Source organism: Meleagris gallopavo, chromosome 7, assembly GCF_000146605.3.
Source record: "Meleagris gallopavo isolate NT-WF06-2002-E0010 breed Aviagen turkey brand Nicholas breeding stock chromosome 7, Turkey_5.1, whole genome shotgun sequence".
Classification (NCBI taxonomy): Eukaryota; Metazoa; Chordata; class Aves; order Galliformes; family Phasianidae; genus Meleagris; species Meleagris gallopavo.
The window spans coordinates 24895098-24920827 of record NC_015017.2 but is presented as its reverse complement, the minus strand read 5'-3'; the positions used below and the strand labels follow the sequence as shown (position 1 = coordinate 24920827).

General features: G+C 39.5%; 1 protein-coding gene across 1 annotated transcript in view; it reads right to left on the bottom strand.

The window, feature by feature from the left end:
• Positions 1-3998: 3998 nt before the first annotated feature.
• LOC104911803 (kalirin-like) overlaps positions 3999-25730 on the bottom strand; it is a 38112-nt gene continuing 16380 nt past the window's right edge. Inside the window, exons 4-5 of the mRNA XM_019617400.1 lie at positions 12469-12591; positions 3999-4253 (exon numbers count right to left, since the gene is read on the bottom strand). Of these exons, the coding sequence (XP_019472945.1) occupies positions 4014-4253; positions 12469-12591 (363 nt within the window). The 3' untranslated portion in view covers positions 3999-4013. The remainder of the gene's footprint in view (positions 4254-12468; positions 12592-25730) is intronic.

Genomic DNA, 25730 nt, shown 5'->3' with positions numbered 1-25730 from the left:
TTCTATTTTGCACCAGAATCTCATGCTAGCATGAGAGAAGAAGAAAAAAAGATAGATTTGTAGCAGGTAATGTTAAGGGACATTTGGACACTTAAGTACCCTGAGTTGTACCTTCACCTGGACACAGAAAGTGTTTGGGATTTAGTTTACCAGTTTTTGATCAAGCACACATGCTGAAAGAATCTTGGCAGGAGGCTAAGTTGGCAAGATTAATCTTTTCTTTCCTTCCTTTCTCTCCCTTCTTTTTCTGCCCCATTTTCTTTGTCATTTTCTTGATAATGTTTAGGTACATTTAAAATATGTTTGAAAAAATTAAGGAAGACACATGCATTCACTAGAACATACAGGCAGAGAAGGAGGAAAAGAAAGAAACAAACCAAGCTTCGGTACAGGAACTCATTCAGCCAAGTTCAATTCAACATGCCACATGTATCTGCTACGAGAGCCAGGAAAGCAATGTGATTCTGAGGCATGTGAAGACAGATGTGAGGTTCAATTCCCAGCACAGTTGACTCAGCCTTTCATCCTTCCAAGACAGACAAATTGTATTCTGTGCAGTGTGCTGTGTGGGGTCTTTAGGAAGAGACCTTGAAAAACAAGTTATTTCCTGCTCAGCTTGCATATTATGAGATCGGAGAACTTTTCATAAATCTCTGTCCCAAGCCAACAATTCCCTTGCGGGCTGTGGCGTACCAGAGGCTGAAAGATTATGATCCTACTAGACTTGCTTCCTGTTGGCATCATAGGGAACTTCAATCAGTAGGAAGCACTGAATAAAGAGATGGGAGCAGCTTATCGTGCTGGAGAAGGAAAGAATCTGCATAGCAGACTGGTATGAGGCACGCTGTGGGAAAACTGGTTGGATCCGCATTGAGACTTCCATTACCAACAGAACAAAGGGAGCAAAATCAAGATTTTATCCGCAGCAGGGGAAGCTGTGGGTTTATCTACATCTTTGCTTCAGAGATTTAGACCTTAATTATTGTAAAATGAGGAAGCCCTGATTTTAATTATAAAACAAAAAACCAAAAACACAAAAAACACCACAACCCTTGGTGATGCCAAATAATAAGGGATCACACTGGGAATGAATGCTCAATAGATCACAGGCTGAGTTATAAACCAAATTCCAAACACTTCACTTTTTATACTATACGGAGGTCAAATGATTAAGTTATTAGAGAGCAAGTCATCGGTTTATACTACCACAGTAACTAAAGCAAGACCAACAATTCAGTCCTGGCTAATAGACACACTGACTCCCACTTCTCTTTTTTTCCATCAGTCTGAGCCTGCAGCCTTCAGCACTCATCTCTCACTGAATTGTCTCTTATTGAAAGAAGGAGTGACTGCCGTTCAGAATTAGCAAATTCTCCTGTCTGCTTAATAATGAGAGACTTGCCTCCGTCAGGCAGCACAGACCTCTGTTCCTTTTATAGAAGTGCCAAGAGAGGACTGTTTTTTTCAGACCCAGCCATTCAACTGCACAGAGGAAAAAAAAGAGCCAAAGCTGAAAGTGACATTAGTCTAGTCTTTTTCAAGTTAAGACTGAGGTAAAATATCCACTTTGACAGCATTCAAAGAGAAAGATGACAAAAAACCTCACCTCTAACTGACAGGCTGTTCAGTGCAGCTATTTGTTTGATTGTCTTTCATCCTATAAAATACCCTGGCAACTCCTCATAAATTGCAAATAAGATTGACACTTCAGAAAAACATGGGATTGCTCATAAAAAAACAAGTAACAAACCAAACAATAACTAATTCTTTCATAAATCTTTAACCGTTCTGTCTCTGCATATAGACTGGATATATTTTTTTTATTTTTATGAACATACAGTGACTGACAAAGATCAATACAAAGTCTGCACCCAAACTTCACAGTGCCCACTGTACAGAGGTGAAAGTACTTGGACTAGTCATCTTACTAGGATATCTGGCCCATCAGTGCCTATGCTTATGTGAGCACATACATCATTAGGTGCCTGGTAGGGTGAGTAATTGCTCCATGTTATGGCATGTTGTCAGTAAGAAACAAATAATAAGGAAAGTCTTTACTGTTCGAGCAAAACATTTTCATACATGTACTCTGGCTATTACAGTTGGAAAGAGTAGTGTGGTGGAAAGATGATACAAGAGTGAAATGGCAAAAGGGACAAACAGGGAAAGAATGCTCACTCATCTCCAGAGATCTAGGCTCGCAGGGAAAAGTTCACAAGGAAGGGTTCTCCAACCAGAGATCCTTACCCAGTGACAGTAAGCCCTTAAGTGAGGTCTAAGAGAGGTGCAATCACTCTTGACCCCTCTGAGTCACACAGCTGAATTGCCTTCACCTGTGCTCCCAGCACTGAGCCGGTCCTTTCCCCAGGTGCTCAATCAGTGGTTCAGGCTGTGACTCAAAAGTTCCCATATACTGACCCATGAGGCATGATTTCTGGCTTAAAAGTAATCTGCCAGTTGAAATGCAAGCAGTATATAAATATCAAGCACAGCCGCTTTGCAGCTTTAAAAAAAAAAAAACTATCTGGAAAAAACAAGTGCACAACAGCACTGAGAAAAGCTCCCAAAGCCATGTTTTTAAATGGGAAATGAACACAATCAGCATGTGAATGAGAACTGAACCATCACTGATAGGTGGAGCTGTTTTTAAATCTGTTCACTGATTTTAAATCTGTCACAGTCACGAAATTATGAAACAATTCTGAGGCAGCGGGTGCTGCATTTCAGCAGTGGTGACAGTGATGTGGAATACAAGCCATGTTATGGACAGCCACGCACAACCGTCACACTATGAAATGAAGGGTGGCTCAATCAGCTCATCTGCATGACTTGGTGGTTTATGACCACAAAACTACATACGAAGCTGAATATCAGCTTCAATGCATTAGAAATGGCAACGTTGAAAGATCGCACAATTTGTACCAGGTGGTTCACACAGAAACAGAAAGAACACTGTATGAAAATTTGTTAAAACTTATTGAATCAATATAGGCTGAATGTGATAGTTTCCTGGATTACATCATTACCAGTGATGAGATGTGGTATCACCACTAGGAGCCAGAGTCAAAATGGCAGTCCACAGAGCAATGACGTGAATTCCCCGTTGAACAGAAAATTCAAAGCACAGTCCTCAGCAGGGAAAGTGATATGCACTGTCTATTGGGATAAGGGAGGAATGGTCCTTCAAGATTTCCTCAAATCCAGGACAAATCTTCAATTCTGACAGCTACATTGTGACATTGACTAAGCTAAAGGCTCAAAATTCCAGGGTCAGGCCAGAGAAGATGACAAACTTTCTCTTGCAACACAATACTGCCAGGACCCATATCATTTAGGAGGTTGTGGAACACACTGCCTATCTTGGCTGGACTGTCGTACCACACACACCATGCAGTCCTGATTTGGCACCTTTTGAATTCCATCTGTTCAAGTCAATGAAATATGGACTGCATGGGTAACATTTTCCTAGCAATGACATTATTATAGCAGCTGTGAAAAAGTGGATCACCTCTGCTGGTGCAAATTTTTACAAGCATGGCATGCAGGCTCTTGTTCATTGCTGGTGAAAAGACATAGCTAACAGTAGTGACTAAGTTAAAATGCAGTGCTTTGTTGCTGAGAATTTGCTCTAACAAATATCATTATTGTGCTCTTTGTTTCTATTGTAGTTTCCATGGAAATAAATAGGAAGTATTACTTACAGAACAATCCACATACATATGAATGTTGATACTTGTTTTCCTGATCATGATATTCCTGCCTTTATCCACAACACTGATAGAAAACTAGGCAACAGAAACAAGGCAGCACATTATGGCATAAGTGCATTTCAGTTATCATTAGATTCTCTCTCCTCACTAAAGCCTAAAAAATATTTCCTTATCCACTCAAGCAACACATGCTAATTTCTGTGGGGGGGATATGTTGCTTTTTGTGTTTGAAACTGCTCCAGTAAGAGCAAGTTTAACTGCAAATAAGCCAAACACCACCAGGTAGTAACTGCAGCATCACTGTTACCAAGTCGCCAGTAGATCACTTTGCCAGTCACAAAAGTAGCTCACCTGTTCAGCTTTCTGGTGAAAGACAGCAGACATGGCTAAGATGGTGCTGCGTTCATCCAGAGCTGCAGCAAAACTTTTCCACTCTTGATCCAGCTGTGTAGAAATTTGTTTAATTTGCTGGGAAGCGTAATGGCCTGCCTCAGACAGCCTGGATGCAACAGACATGATCCGATTGATGTTGACATAGGCGTTCTGAAAATTAGAAAGCACAGATAAATAAAGAGCAGGAAGAACCATGATCATCCTCTGCCTTCATTACAAATTCCAGACACCACCAGTTGGAGCAAAGCTGAGCAGTTCACTGAGAGTAATCAACCATCCCTTTAAATATGCACAAATAGCAGGCATACTACCTTCCACGCTAAAAATGCATCCCATAGGAATTTTTTTGCATATCTATGCCATTATCTACCACTTAGTTATTTCTCCTCTTCTTCTGTTTGTTTGTTTCTCTATGTATTTAAATAAAATCAATTGCCATTCATTAGCTATTTACTCATCTATTAGGGTTTACACATTGCTTCTGATATTTCTATCAAATTACTTCACATTTCTCAAAGCTAAGTCCACATATTTATAAAGGAAATGTTTGCTTTCCATCCTTTGAGAACTCTGACAATCCTTTATAGACATGCAGCGTCAACAAACGGAAAAGTCTTAGAGAATTTAAAAGAGCCCATAAAGATATTCTATAGAAAAATGAGTTTCCATGGAAATGACCATCTTGCTCAAAATTTTCATTTGGCTAGATGTAGTCAGATCAATTTTAAAGAAAGACTACTTTTTTCCCCTGTATGGTTAGAAGAAAACTGATCAAAATTGCTCTGAAATTTTACATATACTTAAAAAAATATATATATATTGTGATTTGATTACAGCTGGTGGTCAAACATCCAAACACCTCTAACTGCAACTTTAAAAAACATTTAAGCCTTTCTCTCGGAAAGCCTTTATGACTGATCCTGAGCCAAGACAACTTCACAATATATCAGGTCAGTTACTGTGGTGAAAAACAGTGTAGCAACAGTACAGATGCATAAGCCTGGATGAGTTGTACCAACACAAGACACGGGAAATTGTCACTTTTGAAGAGAAAGAAAAGTTGAAATCAGTAAGTTTTGATTACATGTAAAAATAGTAGGTTTCCTCTTTTTTTTCTATTTTCCCTCCTGCAGAATTATCTTGGGTACTGCAATATTGCAATGCAGTGGGCATCATCCAATAGGAGAAAAAGAACTGTGAATTCCTCAGTTCTCTGCAGCTACAGTATATAGATGCACCAACTGACTAGAAAAAGGTAGAGGTAAGCTTAGTTGAAATACAGCAGATGTTCCTAGTCTATTTTTCAAGTTAGGGAGATTTCTATATCCTTATGTCTGTTTGCTATATGTTTACACAGAGATGAAGATTTTCACTGAGGAAATTTCATTTTCCTAGAGAAGGCTTTTTAATGGCAGAGTACCAACCTGTGCTGTAGCCAACCCACCAACTCCATCGCTCTTCCAACAGAATGCAAGGAGAAGTGTGGGTGTCACCTATTCACACCTCTGTTCTCAGTGCACCAAGTGGAACTGGCTCAGGAAACAGAGGATCCAAAGTTTCCTCTGTTGCTTCCTGAGTGATAAATGGATCCAAGTGCAGATTCAGATGTGATGTGCTCTTCTGTACAGTTCCAATTGGTAGTGCCATGTGGTAGTGCCATAGTGTCTCCTACTCTGTGACATAGGTACCCCCTTTCATCCAATGTCTCTCACATCTCAGTGATTCAGTGACACTGAAGTGGGGCTTGGACACACAGTATTAGTCCAAGGCCTCAAAGAAACCCAAGGTTTGACTAAAAATCTCAAATAGCACATTCTATCGGACATTTTGTTTCTTATTTCAGTACACTGTCACCATTACTGGGAAAAAATGTGGTCAAGATTGTGAAGGAGATTTGGATTGCTGTTGCGAGTTGAAACAAAATCCAATATGGATTCAAAGCACTCAAGAATTTAGTTTTGGGAGAAAAACAACAAAAAACATTTAACAGACCACAATCCACAAAAACTGCAAGACACTTATTTTCCCATCATGGAGTAGAGTAAAATTGTAAGCAAGTTGCTTTCATCTTTATCTGCCAATGTATAATGTTCCAAGTAAAATGGAACAAAAAAAAAAAACAACACCCAAAATGCCAAAATTTAACTGTCACATTTCACACAGTTAAAACTTCATTTCCTTCTGGTTTGTTCATCTCTGAAAACTGAATGAATGGGGAGTTTCTGTATTACAGTTGCATGGATCTTTTGATCCTAAAAGAGAGCAAATTAAATAGAGCAACTAATGTCTGTGACTTTATTTTTCCTTTAGGACGGAAAAATCCACAACTAGCAGGTTCATAGAGAGCTTTACTTTAAATATAACCTAAGTCCAAGCTCTTTTTTTTTTTCCTCCTCCCTGGTATTTTTCTTCATAGAAGAGAATTGCCTCCAAAGAGTACTGCAAGAGATTACTGATTTATGGCTACACAGAAGTACAGTAGGTAAACGATGAGAAAACAATATATTAATGTCTAGAAGCAAGGGCAAAAGCACTACAGTTGACATTCTGTTGTATCGAAATTGGGGGACAACCAAGTTTTGGCTAATCTTTTCTTTATCATTGAGAAAACATTATTTTACAGTTACTTGCAGTTTCCAAAAACAGTCACTATCTTAAAATTTAATTTTTCCTTCACTTCTTTCATCTGTGAAATTTAGGGCAACAAAGGGGACTTTTTGCTCCTAAAGAACATTTGACAAAAACAACAACAACAACAACAACAAAAAGATTCCTTCACATGTGCATCAGTAGCATAATATGCACGAGTATTTCTCACGTGCAATGCCTTTCAAGTGTAAAACACCTAATTTTGTCCACCACGTCTTGGTCCACTCCTGGCCTTGATTCTTATAATTAATGTCTAAAACATAGCTGTTCCTTCCAGTGTTTTTATCATCACTCAAGTCCCTAACACTTGTTAGGATGACAGCCTTTGCCAATAAGCACAGACAGTAGTGGTGATTTAGTTGTGGAATGATCTCCCACAGGGAAACGAAGCACTAATTCAGACCTGATCATCTAAAGGGTATGCTGAGAGACCTTCCCTCTAAATTAAGCCCTCCAACTCTAGTTGGAATGATGCTTTCTTCTATTACGCATACATAGAGAACACCTTGCACTCTGGAAAGAAAAATGAGCAGTAAGAAACATTAAATTTGCAAGAAACTTGCTGTGTTCATCTCCTTTCCTAGAGAAATGGCTGGCATACTGCGATGGCAGAGTGAACATGGGGAATTGCAGATTAATTGAAGGCAAAATTTGATTGTTGAGAAAGAAAAAGAAAGCTCACACCACGAGTTTAGAAACCATCTGTGAAGTGAACCTAACACATAAATCCAAAGCAGAATGTTTCAGTGATAAAATAATCTCATGAGATATCTTTAAGACCTTTCAGTTTCTATAAGAAGACCAATTACATTTCGCATGTTGCAGAATAACATTGGATGGCATTTTAGCTCAGCCTACACACAAAAATATATTGTTCTTTTAATACCAATGATGAGATTTATTTTTTTCCAAAAGACCTCATTAGCCTTTACAAAATAATTGTAATTTGTATGAAATATACTGTGACTTCCTTAAGATGATATACATCTCCATCTAGCGTTAGACAACTAACTCCCTGACAGCCAGATGGGCAGCACTGCCAACACTGAGCAGCTCTATATTTATGTATGCTCCATGGAAAGTGATAATTCACTCTTTAAGGAGGTTAACAGATCCAGGCATAAAACAGTCCTGGCAAAGGAAATATGAGCAACCTCAGTTAGAACAAGTGATATGTATGCCATCTATCCAAGTACAGAGCTATGATCAGAGTGGTAAGAGAAAAGCTCCGGTGCTTCAGTGTAACTCAATCAAATTGACTAGATTAATGAGATTCTTCACAAAATAGCGAAGCCAAATATTCATCTTCATGAGAAGAAGTATTGCTTCAGTACAAATATTATACAGCTGAGATAAAGACTAACATAATTTATCTTGAAACTGAAGTGAAAACAAGCATTGCCTTGAATTACAGGAAGAATATCTATGGACTTTATTTGAAAGAAAAATACCACACTACAGTTTATTACCTCAAATATACGACTTTTCCACATTCCACATGCCATATTGTTCACTTAAAAGGAAGAATTATTATTGGTTAGAGTAAAACTGTTTTTCCATAAGGGAGCTTTGGTCACAGAATGCCTGTAAGGGTCTATAAGGAAGAGCACGTGACAGAGGACATGACCAAATAAACACCAGAGGAACTGAGAAAAGCATTGTAACTCCTGTTAGTTATGACAGGCCTAAAGAACATTAGGCTTCAGCAGAAAGAAAAGCAAAATACCTTACAGATCCAGGATCTGATCCAACTTCTGCTAAAGTCTGTACATTTTTTCCCCTACAAAACATGTAGCCATCCTAATCTACATGCTCCTCTTCTAGTCTTCTCTTGAGACTGATTTTAATATATTGAGGAAAAAAAGCCAAAACAAAAACAAAAACATCACACAATCCAAAATCTCACACTCAATAAGAGTGTTTTAAGATCTTGTTATTCAAATTCATGATAGCTAACTTATTTGCAATCTAACAGTTGCTGAGACTGACATGTCTGCTTAGAAAAGATCCAGCGAAATTATAAAGCAAATTCCTACCAAAGCTACAATCATACAGCAAATCTCCAGAAAAAAACTGAATTTTGCAATCTACTTTACTCAAAAGACTTGGAAACTAAAAGGCTCACATTTAAAAAGATGCTGTGCCATTTAACCACATTTAAAATGCCATTATTCTTGAACCAATCTCCACATCTTGGGTCTTGAGCATAGTAGCTAAATATTTGAGTATGGTAATTAGCATGAGAAAGCTCAAAGGTTCATCAGGTATGAATGTTTGTGTCTATTAAAACCCACTGACTCTTAATTTTTCAGACTTGGGTGGATCATCTTATCACATCTGGGATGTCAAAGAGGTCGAGGGATACAACTACCTGTGTTACCATTTATAGTAATGGAACAGGAAAGGATTTCTGGCATTTTCTCTTTGCAGAAAGGAAGAGAATGAGAAATAATTACAAATGCAAATGAACATATGCTTAGTATTAAATTCTCCAAAGCTATAGTTTTCTATCTTACATATTCTGCATTGTTATTTAATCCTAATCCTTAAATTAACAAGTATTTATCAGTGGGTAATTTAATGCAAGAAGATTCCATATGCGTGAAAGCAGTGTACACAAACACATCAGGAGCAGAGCTTTTAGAAACAGACGCTGCAAGGCAAAGATCTGCACACTTTAGAGTGACCAAAGTGTCTCTTAATGCCCTATAAGTATCATTAAATAGGTACATACACACTAGTCATTATCTGACAGTCTCTAGCAGAGATCAAACAGTGGCACAGCAACTGAACCAACAAAGACAGTTGCATGAAAATTCTGTAGTAGCAATTGCATGACTATGTATTTGTAACATCACTGACACTAATTTCCTTTTAGAAAGCTGTGTATGGTAAAAAAAAAAAATAAAAATCCTGCCTTAAAAAATTTCAGCTACCCGTGGTCATTCTTTCCTAAAGATTTCTTGGTCATCAGAAAGATTCTCCTTTCTTCCAGTGTTGTTATGCATCAGACAGACCTGATACCTATTTTCAGCCTCACTTCCCCATCAAAGTACGGCTCATATTGCTGTGTAGGCTTGGGGCATATAAAATCCTACCATTATCCTCCAGAATCACCACCCAACTTTCTCTGTATTTGCTTTGCTCAAGTAAGTCTCAGTCCCAAGTTTGTCGTTGACCATGGCAGGCTCCTGTCTTGAACTACCACAAAAGCTTCATCCTTACTACATTTTGTCTTCCTATATGCTCACAAAGCTCCCACGCATGCCAAGAGACACAGCTACTGTCTGTCACAGGAGCTGAGCCGTGGCCAGGAAAGGGCTGCTTTAATTTCAATCTCTTCTTGCTCTTCCTGCATTCTTTGCCTCAGGATGACTAGTATGCAGCCCAACACCCTTATGCAGCAAACTGATGTTTTCTGCATGCTAACATACTCATGTTCACAATGCTGATCCTTGGGGATAACAAGAGTTGCTCTGTTTTTTGTTGTGTGTGGTTTTTGTTTGTTTGTTTGTTTTTTAAGCAAGTAATTTAAAAACCAGTATCACTGTTGACAGCAGAACTACACTGATGTGAGAACAGCAGCTCCAGGTTAGTTCAAGTAGCTGCAGCTTAAGATCATTACCCAGACTGATATAGTCACTCTCATGTCCACTATTCCAGATGCAAGATGTCCAGCCTTCAGCAAGACAGCAGCCCTCTTTAAAGCCACAAGCCAATGCCACCATGCCATAAAACCCCATTCACCTGCCAGGCTGTGCAACCTGGGAATTGAAATCCCCTCTGGAAAGGCCACTGGGCAGACACATCATTGACATACAGGCCATTCAGCAAGGGGTTCTTGCACACACTCATATGTTTCAGCCCAGTTAATTAGTCCAGAATGGAGTGTCATCCCTCACTTAACTTTAGAGGGTGAAAGTTGAATGTGTCCAGTACTGATGCCCTTCCACATAAATGTTATGCGTGTTAGAGATGAAGAAGACAATCTTCTTTGCAGTATCACTCACGCTAACCACATGAAACCCCACATGATTAAACATTTATGCAGTTTACATCAGAGATGGAGCAAAATGGGAGGTATGACACCGTCCCACTATTCCCCATGACAGAAAAGATTTTTGGGCAGCTCTATGATATAGAAGTCAGGCAGTGATGAGAGGGCACTGCTAGGAGCCAGGGCCACTGAGAGGTCCCTACGCTCAGCAGGTTCCCAAGGATCTTTGCAAATGTCTCACTTTCTGGCATTTTTCGTTCCCAAAAGTTCACTTGGAGCCTGACAGAAGAATGGAGAAAATTTGTTTTTCTTCCATTAGGTGGCACCCTCCCTGTCATTCATTAATTTTCTATTAACATTAATAATATCTTTCCAAGTTTAATTGCCAGTTATTTTTAGAAAATAATGCCAGGCAGCACTACAAAAGGATAGAGGAAGGTCTTTCAGCTTGACTCTTCTGACAATGCTTTCTGAAGGATTACGACTGAGTTTATATCTATCATAATCCAAATGACTTTTAATGTATTAACCTCCAGGACAAACTTTTTTGTTAAGACTCTGCAAACAGCAGTGCTATACGGAAGCCATGCTATTCTGCATTTTGCTGGATGGCAATGTGATGGCAAGCTTACAAAGTGCCCAGAGCCTAATTTTTCAGTGCTCATTTCAATTATAATCACAATAAATATATTAATAGACGTAAACATTTCTCACAGAGTTTAGTGAGGAACAGACAGGTGGAAGTGGTGAGTGAAATTTAGGTCAGAGAATTTAATTACCTGAGCAGAAATGTAGTCAGAGGAAAAGGGTTAGCACACTTTTATGAAAGGAGTGGGCAGTTTAACAACATTGGTGGACAGGATCTCTTTTTCACAGTTCAGAGAACACCTTATCCTTTGGTAGCATAGTCAGGTGTGACTCTCTAGTGATGTAAACCACAAATTTAAACACCAATCCTCACCTTTGAGGCTTCATCCCCAGTGCAACTATAGTCAGACCATGCACAGTATGAAGCAGTTGGATGAGTCAGGATGAGCTTTTGTGTAGTGACAGCATTTGAAGAGGGCTTATCTCTGCATTGTATGATTGAAGCAGGATGCCTGTGTTCATTTTTGTAACCCACCACAACAATCAAAACATCAATACACTTTGTCCAGGATAAATGCTTTATGCAAGGTAAGAATAAGAAAGAGAGCAAAGAACTTTTCAATGGATAATTATACCTTTTTTTCTTTTTAAATAGTAACAATTAAAAAAAATCCTACAGTAAAGTAAATGGAATTGAACGAACTGATTAACTATTGAAAAAGCCAAAAATCTCACTGTGGCCACAAGTGACAGCTTGATTAGTGTCTTTTTCAAGGTTTTGAGAAGTACCTTACCAGGGTGTGGAAGAAAAAGCGTAAATTATTCAAGGACCACACACAGATATCATTAATAACTAGTCAAAGAAATGTCACAAGCTTAGAAAATAATGGTATTTGCTCTCCAAAATGTAAACAAATGTCAAAAGACATGCTGATCTTTAGGAAATAATCATATCAGTATCTGGGTGGACAGAGCAAAACTGCTTCCCAGAAAGAGGGCTGCTGCCACAGCCCAGCCTGACTTTTCTCCACTTCTGATGGGTTCCTTGCACTTTGAAATGGAGGCAGCCTCACACACTCACCTCAATCACTCACACAGACCCATTAGATCTCAGTGTGCCCCCAAACTCACCATTGAATTCATGGCAAAGTGATTGTGCTGCGTCTGCAGGTCAAGGGCATGTTGGTAGCTCACGCCGATCTCCGTGTGACTCTGCAGGAACAATTCTTTGTTGTGGCTGATCCAGTCAAACATCTAGAAGTATTGACACAGGACAGAAAAAAAAAGTATTAGAGAGGATGAAAAAAATTTTAGACTGTGCAGAATATAAAACCTCACAGTTCTGAGACAGATTTATATGTAACATGGACAAAAAAACCTCAGCTACTCATCTATATTGCTTCATAGAATCATAAAGGTTGAAAAAGACCTGTAAGATCATCTAGACAAATTGTCAGCTCATCTCTACTCTGCCCACTAACCATGTCCTGCAGTGCCACATCTACGTGTTTCTTGAACATCTCCAGAGATGGTTTCTCCATCACCTCCCTGGCCTGCCTGCATTACCATTCTTTCTGAGAGGAAAATTTTCCTAGTATTTAACATGAATGTCACCTGGTGCAATTTGAGGCCATCACTTCTCATTCTATCACTGTTACCTGGGGCCAAACCCCACCTCACTACAGTCTCCTTTCAGAGTTGTAGAGGGACGAGGCCTCCTCCGTGTCTCCTCTTCCCCAGACTGAACAATCCAAGTACCCTGAACCACTCCTCATGAGACTTCTGCTCCAGATCCCTCACTAGCTTTGTTGCTCTTCTCTGGATATGCTCCAGCAAGTCAATACCTTTGTGGTGTGAGTGATCCCTAACCAAACAATACTCAAGATGTGGCCCCACCACTGCCAAGTACAGAGGGGTGATCACCTCTCTGCTCCTGCTGGCTGCACTATTGCTAATATAAGTCAGGATGCTGCTGACCTTCTTGGCCACCTGGGCACACAGCTGGCTCACGTTCAGCTGGCTAATTAACAACCACAGATACTTTTCCACCACACAGCCTTCCAGCCACTCTGCCCCAAGCCTGCAGCATTACATGGGGTTGCTACGACAAAAGTGCAGGGCACAGCACTTAGTCTTGTTGAACCTCATACAGCTGGCCTCAGTCCATTGATTTAGCCTGTCCAGATCCCTCTGTAGAGCTTTCCTATAGCCTGGCAGATCCACATTTCCTCACAGCTTGGTGTCATCTGAAAACATACTGAGGTTGCACTCAATCCCCTCATCCAGATCATCAATAAAGATATTAAACAGGGAGCCAACTTAATTATTCCCAGCACTGAGCTTTACAACATCACAACACTCCTTAACATTGAGGACCACCCCACTGCCTCCCCTTCCTTGCCTATCCCTTCAGAAATGTTCCTTATCAAGATAAGCTTCTCAAGCAATGGCCACATATGAACAAAGCTGTCATCATATGAACAAAATGATAGGTCAGGAAACATAATTCATAAAGCATGTTCCTCAGTAAACCGATGCAGGAGTCTTTTCCTATACATAATAGTAATTTAATATATAAAAAGATGGCAGCAGAGGGACCCAAATCAGAGGTTGCTTCATTTACCAAGGCTCTTAACAGTTCATAAAGAACCTTAAATCCAGAAATGGACCAAAAATGTAATAAATAATATTGATGGGATTTTCTCACCCCATTTTCTTTAGTCTATACATAAAATTTTCCAAATGTTGTATCCAAATAGCAAGTTGACTTCCTACTCTTATATTTCCTAGATCTTTCCAGTTCTAGTGCCAAAAAGCACTCTATCTTCCACTTATTATTTTTGGGATGAAGAGGAAAAAATGTATTTTATTAATATCTATAAAGAGTACACATTTCAAATTCTTCCACTTCCAAATGTATTTCCAAGCAAAATGGATAGTTCAGTACTTCAGACAGAAATATGTTGAATAAAGCTGATGAAACTCATCCCCTATTTTGTAGCACTTCAATGTAACACTTCTGTCACTTGCATGTTCATTAGTTATAAGTTGTCACAAGTCAGCTTGGAGACGGTGTGTTTGTGCTTTGGCTTCTTCTGAGTTGAGATTAAACATTTTCCAAGTAGGAACCTTTCATTATATATGCCTTACTATAGCTGTGCAGGCATTATAATCTTTAACAAACATTTTCTGTTACAAAATCCCTTCAAACTTCACTCATGTTGCCTCTGTCTCCATTCCAGAAAACTGGTGACATGTCCATTGATAAGAACTCTGTCACAGTTAAAAAACAAACAAACAAAAACCTCCCACTGCTTACTAATTCATTAAAATTCGTTAATATAGAGGCAGTGGAGGTCTGGCCAATACAGTATCAGATGTTAAAGAAAGCGTATTCAGGTGAAAAGGTAAGAGATACATTTTTTTAAGCAGCCATCAAAGGATCAGTCAAGATCTTTGTTATAACATCATTGCATTCTCCAGTCAGTCGCTGTTTTTTCCTTCAGCACTGAAGAACAGATTTTGACCTCTGACAGCTGAAGAGCACTGCTCTGGCACTGCACATTGCAATAGCTTCTCAGGGTCCATTATCTTTTCCCTAAAGAAAAGGTGATCCCAAGAACAGAGAAAAGGCCTGCATGGGTCACCTTAGACTCCTGCAATAAACTCAGCATTTTGCGCTCAGCGCTTGATTCAGCACAGCGGTGTATTGCTCTGTGCAGGAGATTTGCAGCAATAATACTGATTATCACCTTCATTAGGAAGAAAATAAACATTGCAAGCACTCCAGCACCACTGGACACACTGCAGTGACATGGTACCAAAAATCTGTCACTTATGCCTGACTTCTTAAACTTTCATTTATGAAAATACACTTGAAACTACAGAGTCTACACAATCTCAAATTTCACATTGATGAGTTTTCTTAAAGAACAAATTTGATTCAAGTTACAATGATGCAAGATCAAACCAATATCTCAGTTTATCCATTTTCTGATTTGTACCAATGGAGATGATAAAAAATAAAGCCTACCACCCTTTTTTTCCTGATAGCATAAATAAGATTTTATGTAAGGATGAGTTCAGCAGTTTCAAGTATTACTGCCAATTAGACAGAATGAAACAACCCACTATAACCTGAAGAGCTACCTAAAATAAGAAGAACTGTGCTGCTAAGGAATTTATGTCCGAACAAGACTTTACATCTCTATTTAGAAACAAGCACAGACCTTTTGTAAGCAGATATGCGTTCAATCTGAATATTTCTAAATGTTTTTAACAATCTAAAGATGTACAGGAAGAAGGAAATTGGCAGCAATCCACTAAAAACAAACAGTAAATCTAGTATTTTATGCTTAGTGAGGCCAAATTGGGAACTTTTCAGAACAAGTAATTTAAACTAAGTATCTATTATTCTGCGGATAAGAAGCATTTCCTCCATCTAATCTATACATATATTACTGGATGAGAATATAGGTTATTTTAAACCATGCCTCTGCCCCTTAAAGTGCAATAATAGATTATAAAGGAAAAAAAAAACAAAATTTAAAAGATGATTAATCATTTTGTCTAGTTTAGTCAACTGAAATATACACGAGCAGTTGAAAAAATAACCTTCATGAATTTTGAGCAATGCACAAAGATCATAGAATCATTAAGGTTGGAAGAGACCATGAAAACTATCAAGACCAGCCATCAACCCGTCCCCACCATGGCCACTGACCACATCCCTCAGTGTCACATCTCCACAGTCCACCTCCAGGGATGGTGACTCCATCACCTCCCTGGGCAGCCTGTACCAATGCATTACCAAAGATCCTATTGCATTAGGTAATATGCATTACCTATCAAAAGGATACGTTTTTAAAACTTCTATTCATGGACAGCAGCGGATTTTGGAAGAGTCTTCAGTTTAGACCTTGAATCTTTCTATCATATTCTTCAAAGAAAAAAAAACAAAACACTTTGGTTTCAGCCAGCCTATGTCTATAGCAAACTATCCCCCATCAGTGTTGTCTGGAGTCTCTCCCTTTAATTGCTGCAAACTTCTCTGACTTGAAAACTCAGAGAGCAAAAGTTGCTTCATGTGGTCTAAAGCAGGAGGAAAACCAAGCAGATAACCAGAAATGAGTGCAGAAAAAGGGCAGATTCATAACAGTCTAAAGTAAGGTTAATGATTCTTTGCTCAGTAAAAACACTGAATAATAAGCAGTCTCCATCATCACTCTTACTTTAAGCACTAGCTATGGCTTTGCAAAACTGCATGCACATCTACCTTATGGAATACATCACTATCTTAAATACCCAAATAATTTCAAGATAAACTGGCACCTCTGCATGGCTTAGGCCAGTGCTGTGTGGAAATACTAGTCTGCTGCCCAAAACCAGAACAGCCTGGGCACGGTACTACTTTGATTTGTCTGTTGCTTTTGTTGCCAGGGTTTGTTCAGAGACTTCTCAAGCATTTCTGTTTAATGCTCACCGAATTGTAGACATTTTTCAAGTACCTTGAAGAATGGTTCAGGTTTTCTTTATTGTCCATCTATAGCAACAAGAAAAACTTTGTTCTTTCCCTCTCCTAATCAAAGATGCACAGGAATAAGTACCGCACAGGAATAAGTACCACACAGTCCCACAGACCGCAGGATTTACTTAACAAACATGGGATTTAAATAAGTAAATAACGAGGTTGTTTGCTTGTGAGATCTAACAATTGTGTTTTCAAACTTTTCTCTTCAACCACAAAGTCTATAAAAGGACCAAAATAAAATGAGTTTCTCATGATAATAAAGTTGGAAGCTGAGGCTCACTGAATATACCAGATGCTGTGTGACTCGCAGTGAAATTATGAGAGCTGCTTATGTGTGGCTGGTGGGTTCAATAGAAAGGCCTGACAACATTGTCTGACCTGCCCATATTACCAGCAATATTTCCTGAAAGCTTTCTAGTTAAACTTGTTTTCCACATGAAAAACATTGATGCTTCCTGTGTTCCTGAAATGAGTTGGTCAGTTTGCTTAATTAAAGCACAGCATTAAGAATGTGAGTGTGGCAAAGACCCAACACTTGCTGTTTTACTCAATTCTGCAAAGATTGCTCTAGTATCAAGGGCCTAACTGACTCCTGGAAAAATGTTCAACATCCTTTGATAAGTTAGTTTCCTTGTCAAAAGAATGCATTTTTAATGCAGTAAACAGCAGAATCCAGAGAATGTGCCCTGAGAGATCAGTTTAGACCAGACACGGTGTCTCAGCTACCTGATGTTTTCCATGTCATTATAATGTTGCTAAAGAGCATTATAAACAACAGATTTCAATCTATTCATTTAAAAAGGGTTCTTACAACCTAGCCAATTGATCATTATGAAATTAATAAATCTTTAGTTATTCTTTTGACCAGGCTCTGAGCATTTGATCCAGCTGTAGGTGCCCCTGTTCCTTGCAGGGGAGTTGGACTAGATGGCTTATAAAGGTCCCTTCCAACTCAAACAATTTTATGACTTGCTTCCTAGTTGGAGCAGTACAGATTGCCAGCAAGCTAATTCTTCTCTTAGGTCTGCTAATCATTTCTACAGTCATGAATTCACACTAAACAGAAACACAGGATCACTTAAGACTTGCATACCAGCAGTACTCAATGTCTCCCCACTTGGCACTTCTCTGCACTGCTGTAGATAACCTGGAGACCCATTAAGCTGTTGGAGTTTCCCAGTGACTGCGTAGCTGAGAGCAGAACTTAAGCACACTTAAAACAGAAGATAAACTTCTGTGTGATTATCTCTTGCAATCCCTATCTCTAACAGTACATAAAGGAAAGAGAATGCATATGCTGACAAACATTAAGTGCTAAAAAGAATACCACCCTACATTTAACTCAATTATTAGAGAGTCAGAAGAGCCAAGAATGGTCCAGAGGGTTGTTTACTAAGGCTTTACTAAAGCCTCTACCCCAACCGTCATTAATGATTATACATGCACCAGTAAGTATTACACATAGTCTCGGGGCCACTTCTTTGAGAGCTAGGATACCAGATTCTATCTCTAGCTTCAGTTGTGCTGGCAACAATGAATTCTTATCCTCACATTTTGTCATCAGGTTGATGAGTTACTAGAAAATCCAGGTTAAGGGTTAGACCAAACAGCAGGTCTCCAGCTGGTCAAGAGTAAGTCCTATGGAGAAAGAAGGGGACCACATACTTTCCCTAGATTTGTAACATCTGGCAGGCTAGTGAGAGCAGTGTAAGAACAGCTGTTTGGGAACAGAGAAGAAACACACGAATACAGAACAGCATGTCTGCAGATTGTGCGCTGTCCTGCCCTACCTCCTATAAAATGAGATTTATTATATTTCAAATAATAACCTCTGCTCTCCAGCTTTTGACAGAGCTCACTGAGGAACATGGAAAAAAAAATGAGCGAAGCACCCCACCTCAGCTCCCCCTGTAAGAAAGAGAATCAGAAACATTCTGCCTTCATTACTGAGCTCTTTGAATGCTCTCAGACTCAAGAGCAGTTCATACATGTTTGTTTTTACGTCAACGTTGTCCTTTAAATTAAAAAATTCTCTTCCTACAGATTAAACCTTTTCCATTGTGAACAAGGAAGGGAAGTATTCTTCCCTATTTTTCTTCACTTTAAGTAAACAAATCCCACTCTTTTAGCCTTTCCTCAGAAGATACACACCTTCTCACAGCATTTGTTCTCGCTGATGGCCATCTTGTGATGCAAGGTAAGGTACTAATAGGATGTTAATTTTTTCCAATGGAAATAGTCCAGTTGGTGCCATCTAGGCTTACTTGTGCAGTGCTTCTGACCTCAGTTTTAGAAAAGAACATCAACAGCTACTGAACTAACATCACTGTTTCCTGCAGTGCCTGGCTTTTATTCTTGGTCACCTCCTGCAGAAGTGTTGTCAAAGAACAACTCAACAACTTGAGAACAACTCAAGCTATGTTCCAAATCAGAAGAGCAAATTCAAAACTGCTCAGAAAGAAATACAAGCAGAGTCTAATAAACTCCAGTCAGTCTCACATATAAAGCAACAGGCATAAAGATATTCTCACACTATGCTTCCATATGCTGCTAACAAAGAAAAAAACATGTCACTAATCTTAAAAAAATAAAAATAAAAGTGCCTGTATTTGAGTAAAGGACAGATTAATTACATGCCACGCAAAAAAACCCAAACAAACAAAAACAAATAACATACTCCACTATAACAGTGCTTTTTGATCTCTTTCCAGTTTGTAAACACTGTAAAGTTTTTCAAGGCAAATGCTTAGCAAATCAATATCTGTGAGCAATAAGCCCACTTTATTGAATACGATCTACTGAGAAATTTCATATCCAAGTGAGAAACTACTGTAGATTAGACTGCACTGGTTATTAGAGAAACATCCATATGTGAGCTCATATGTGAATTTTGGATTTTCAAAATTACTCAGCCAGTATTAAATCGACTAATCTACAACAGAAAGTGGAAAGTTCCATTCCAAGGCCATTTAAGGCTAAGCAAGTTCATTTTCATATGCTTCCACAACATAAACAAAGAAATAACACACATAGAAAGCAGTGACTGCCAGAACCACTGTCTTGAGTTTACAAAGTTTCCAACTGCAGGGTCTATGGTTATATCATTAAGTGAATCCACATCAACGCAACTGAAGATAAATCAAGTCATATCCCTCATATCCTTTCCAATTGAATTTAACCAGCATTCGAACAAAAAAAAAGAGTACCGTGCAACATATGTCTGATATGTACACAACCTATAATGATGCAGAGAAAGATAGTCCTGTAAAGATTCACATCAGCTACCCTGATAAAAGATAAGCAATCAAAAGTATTCCTTATTGATTCCAAAGAAGGATCTTAAGTTCTGTTAGAACAGGCCTCCTGTACATCTGGAAAAGGCTAAGAATCATGCAACATGAGAGGAGATGTTAGTCTTCCACTGTAAAAGAGACAGCACTGTAGCAAACCACCCCCTTTATCTGGAAGACAGGTAAAGCTGAGATGAAATAGGAGTCCTGGCTAATGGGCAGGGTTTGGGAAGGCCCAGATGAAGCTGATTAAGGCCATTAATGACCATTAGCAATGCAAGGCTGCTGAGAAGAGGGGCTAATAAAAGAATGGGCCATTCCTTAGCAGGGCTGTGCTGGCCCAGAGTAATTTTTGGAGAATTTCTGATGAAACTCTTGATGAAAGCTACTTCAACAAACAACCAAAAAAATTCCATCAATGAAATTTCTATTAAAAAAAAAAAAGTACTTGATTAAATCAAAATGCCTGATGGTTTAAAATAGCACTCAGCATACTTCTAAGTGCTCTGCTAAATCAGGGCCTAAATGCAAAGTTGTGTTTGTCTCTTGTTTACAGGCAGTGAAGGACAAGCCAATATTTCCACCACATCTTTTTTTTTCACGTGTGTTCGGAACGGTGACAGCCAGGGCAAACCGGTATCCTGCCAATGGGGCCAATTTACAGTAGATGAGGATTCAGACCTACAGCTGTATTTGTGTAACCTCAACGCTGCACAGTTTTTCCATTATGAATATCTGTATATGTGATTCATAGAGTACAGTAAGCTTAAGTACGGCACATTGAATTATTCCAGACAATAGGCACAACTGTCATCCCACTAGAAAATTAGTGAGATACGTGATGTGACAAATGGCATTGTACTAATGGCAGAGCACCATTTCTAACACACTCATGATGAGTTTTCCTACCAAATACCAGCAAAAGAGATATGCGTTTTTCTCCTGACAGATACCAAGCCACAGTCATGCACAAACTAAGGCAAGAGATTCCTATAACGCTGACTAGAGAAGCAATAATTTTATTGCTGAAGATGGGAGAAAATTGCAGATCTGAATACGTAAATATGACTAATCTGGGTGTATATCATGCATCCATGTGTTTGCATCGCTTTTTAGAACTATCGTGCCTTTCCATTACATTAAGAGGCACCAAATGCTCAGGCAATCTAGGAAAGAATTTTCTGTTCCTTAGAATAGAAACTACCTAGGTGCAAATTAATGCACAGGCAGGATAGGAAATGTAATATCAAAAGAGAAAAATAAACTCAGATGAACAGAAAAAAAAAACAATACGAATTATGAAGAGATCAGAGTGGGTCCCCCAGATGAGGAAACCTTCCTATCAATGTTCCACATCTGGGAAATACTTAGTAAACATAACTCAGGTGAAAAAGCTGTATGAGTTGAGTGACTTTATAGGCTCTTGTTCTATTCCCTGCATCGTGTGTGACATTCCTGTGACTCCAAATAGCTGCCTCTACAGCCAGAGCAGCCAGACAGATGTTCAGTGCTTTGCATCAGAAGCATGGCATTTCCCTTACAGAAATACCTATGTCTAAGGCCCATAGATACAGCTGTGGGATAATCATGTGTTTAACTTCCAACAAGTCATGAAACGCTGGGGATGCAGCTGGCACCTCTGTACAGGGTATAGGGGTTTCTAACAGCCGTGCTTGCCTGTGCCCATGTGTGGCTGTGCAGCAGGGTGGGAGGAGGAGGCTGTGAGATGTCCCCAGATGGGAAAACCACCACACAGCAGAGCCCAATCATCTCATCAAAATGTCAGCCACAGAAACACTTGGATACAGCACCAGGGAAAGAAAATGGCAGCTGTTGATGGCTGGAGATACTCTCTGTAGGGCATCTCTATGGCATGGGGACAGGGACACACCTAAAGGACCATGGGTGACCTGTGCTGGGGCAGGAACACAGCAGGAAAATGTTAAAAATCAAAGTGTAGCTCTATCAGTGGCAGAAAGAAACTTGTGCAGACATTATCACTGACCTCCTCAGCTGCCTGTCACATCACCACAAGTATTTTGATGATATATTATAAACCATGACAAACAGGCTGCCCAGGGAGGTGGTGGAATCACCAAACAGGGAGGTATTCAAGAAATGTGGAGATGTGGCACTGATGGATGTGGTTAGTGGGCATAGTGGGGTTGGGCTGGGAGTTGGACTTGATGATCTTCCAACATTAATGATTCTAAAAGCAGGGGAAATTGATAGTGTTTGTCTGCCTGTATTCTACTTTGGCCTATTGACACAATTACTGAGATCAAACATTTGTGTTGATTACCAATAAAGTAAGCAAAATTTCTCAAGTTGAGATTGTTTTGCTTGCAATGTCTTTTTAGTGCCTGTGTAAGAAGAAAGCACCCAGCATTGGGATGCCAAGTGATATGGAGTAGTCTTGCAATACAAGACAACATTTCTGAATTCATTTCCATAATGTATATGTTTACAAGAAGAAAATCCAGAGCAACCTGGTTTAAAATGACACTGACACTTCTGAAAACTATCCACAGATCATGGTCCTGCTTTCACCTCTTCAGTCATCACTAGCTCCTGAGGATGCAGCCTCTTGACTGCACACCCACCACCATATGTTCCCTACAAATAGACATGGTGGCTAACGTATGATATACTTTCAAAGATCCCAAGTTCTGCCACGCATGGACCATTTAAAGCATTTTATCCAGGCCAGAAAGACATTCATTTAATAATAATCACATATGAACATCTAAAAGATGCTTCACAGTAGTCTGTTAACCTCATGCACAGTGTAATTGCATTATTTCCTGACAGTTAGGCTCTTAGCACCTAACCTTCTTGAGATTCAAAGCAGTAAATAAAAAACCTGCTTTCTTTTTTTTTTTGTCCTATATATGTTGACTTCCTCTCTTTTTTCTATATGCATAGGCTTCCTTGCCCTTTAAAGCATTAGGGTTTTCTTGCCTTCCTTAGTTAAAAAAGAACTATAATATAATATAGTTATAATATCCTGCATTTGTACTTAAAAATGAGTTTTAAGTCTGTATTCAGATGCCAAAACTCTTTCTCTTGCCATACTGATTAGTGGAGCATTCCTGTGCCTCCTAGTGGAGCCAAGTTAGAGAAGCTGAAACTGCCTCAAAATGCTCTATATCAAAATTGGCAAGAGAAATTAAAGAGGAAATTTGTGCAAATGCAAAAGAAAATTCTATCAGAACATGCTGCCTCCAATTATTTTTGGATCCATTCTAATGCTCATGGAGGAAGCAAGAGGAATAGCAACTGCATATCCAATGTCAGCAGCAGGAAACTACAAATAGTACAGCACACCATGTTCCAGTTCCAGCAGCAGCAGCTTCAGAACTGTTTCCTTACAGTGAGGCACGGACACACAGCGAGGTGATTGCTGCCAGAGTTAGGAAACAAAGCAGGAACTACGCCATCACTCGGCTAATGTTCTGCTCTCTTGTTCTGAAAGGTCACAGTCGTGCTGGATGATCCACTGCAAGTTGGATAGTAAGTGCTATAGACTGCTATAATTGTGTTATAGGGTGCACTTAGCATAAAGGAAGTACGCAGGCCTTCCTCATCCCCTAGCTGTGCAGTGGAGACGATGAGTTGTTACTGTTTTTATATTCTCGTCAAAAAGATCAGGTTCATTTCCAAGTGCCTTGATGGCAGCATATTCAGCTCCCCACAAAGAAAAAGATAATAATAATAACATGGATTTCATGGCACAAGGCAGGATGAATTAACACAAAAGGATGGAAAGCACTGAAATATCTGTTTTACACATCAGATCAGGACTCCCACTTTAGGACAACGCTCTGGTGTGAGAGGGGGGAAGGCAGTTAACACCTGTGGTTTGTAATTCCCTGTTTTTTGCTTTGAACCTTGCATTCCTTGTACTTTCATTGTGCTCCAAAGCTGATCCAGCTCAACAGTAGTCAGTCTCTCGCAGATGATTGCCCCTCTTAATGGGCAGCTGTCTTTATCTAAAAAATCAGCACCACAAATGCCTTCAGAACATTCTTATGCTCTTTGCTTGTGGAGGTTGAACTCGATCCAGTCGTGAAACTGCTATGGAATGAAGGTTCCATCCTCTGATCTGTCAAACCAGCAACAGACCCACTGCAGCAGAAGCAGAAATATCCATGTCAGGCTCCAAAAGGTGTACTGTCCCTTCCTCCACAAGGAAGGAAATGATGGTTGCAACATTCACCATTAGAACCACTTCCACTGGGAAGACTGCTGATGAATATTCATCTAATTACCTCTACTGCTCCGCTCAGCAGGCAAGGCAATCCCACATCTCCTCAAACCAGATGGCAAAAACGGGTTGGTAGCTACTTTCAGTTGTAGGAGCCACACGGTGCAGTTGGTGTGTTCTTGTGAATTCATTCTGTTGTTATTAGCTTTGTCCCCAGACTTTCTACTGGTGGATGGAAGGGCAGAAAAGCAAATGTTCATTGTGCAATTGGTGTACAGAGGAAGACCCCCTGCATCCTTTCCTGATAGAAAAGAAAATAGCAGGATTGCGGCTTGACACTGTGAAAGAGCTGGAAGCTACTTTGGAACATAGCTAATAAAGAAGACATTTTGATTTTACAATCCAATTAGCATAAATGAGCTCTGTATGCGCTTTGAGGGGAGTTAAAAACTTCTATAATGATGTCCTGATCTTGCAAAATCTGTTCTTTCCTACAGATATCAAGGACAGGATCTTATTAAGCGTGACCAGCACTGGTCAAAGTAATGAACAGTTCCCACAGAGCCCAACATGATTACTTCCCACTCTGGCAACTCTTCTCTTTAGATTGGGGGCAACAAATTGAGGATGGCATCAGCAACCTGCCAGAAGTCTATTTCATATTAAACAGAGCAGATGTCAGCTAGCTACATCTTTAATTCAGAGCCATAGCCTGCAAGGATTGCAAGTCCCAGCATGCAGGTTTCTGAAAGGAGACGTACAGGATACACAGGATTCATCTATCTTTTATAAATGAAGGTCTCCAAAAATAATTTATCCCGAAGAGATATTTCCCCACAGTTCCCTAACAATTCCTTCATCGTGTCCATGACTTGGTGAGGGTGACTGCAGATTATATACAGCTTAGCTGCACCCTCAGAGCCTGCTACAGTGGAAGATGTTGATCCCACTCCAAAATCCTTTTAGCACATGACATCTGTGCTCACAGCATCACAGTGACTATCAACACACACTCTGTGTGCAACCACCCCTTGTTATTTTTCTGTTTCTTTAAAAAAAAAAAAAAGTCTGAAATCAGGCAAACCCGATGGTTTGGGTTATCCATGAGCCTAAGCCCTATTCTGATGTTCAGAAAAAACAACAACAAACAACAACTACCCAGAAAAGATATATTCAGAACATCATGCTGCTTATTCAGCTGCATCAGAGCACCTAATGTTGGCTTATCCAAGACAGACAGCACTGAAGCACTTCAAGACAGAGCAGGAGAGGTACTCAGTAGCAAGAATTCAATTATTTTAAAATGCAAAACAGACAAACAAAAAAACCAACACACAAAAAACCAAAAAACAGAATGATAGAGGAT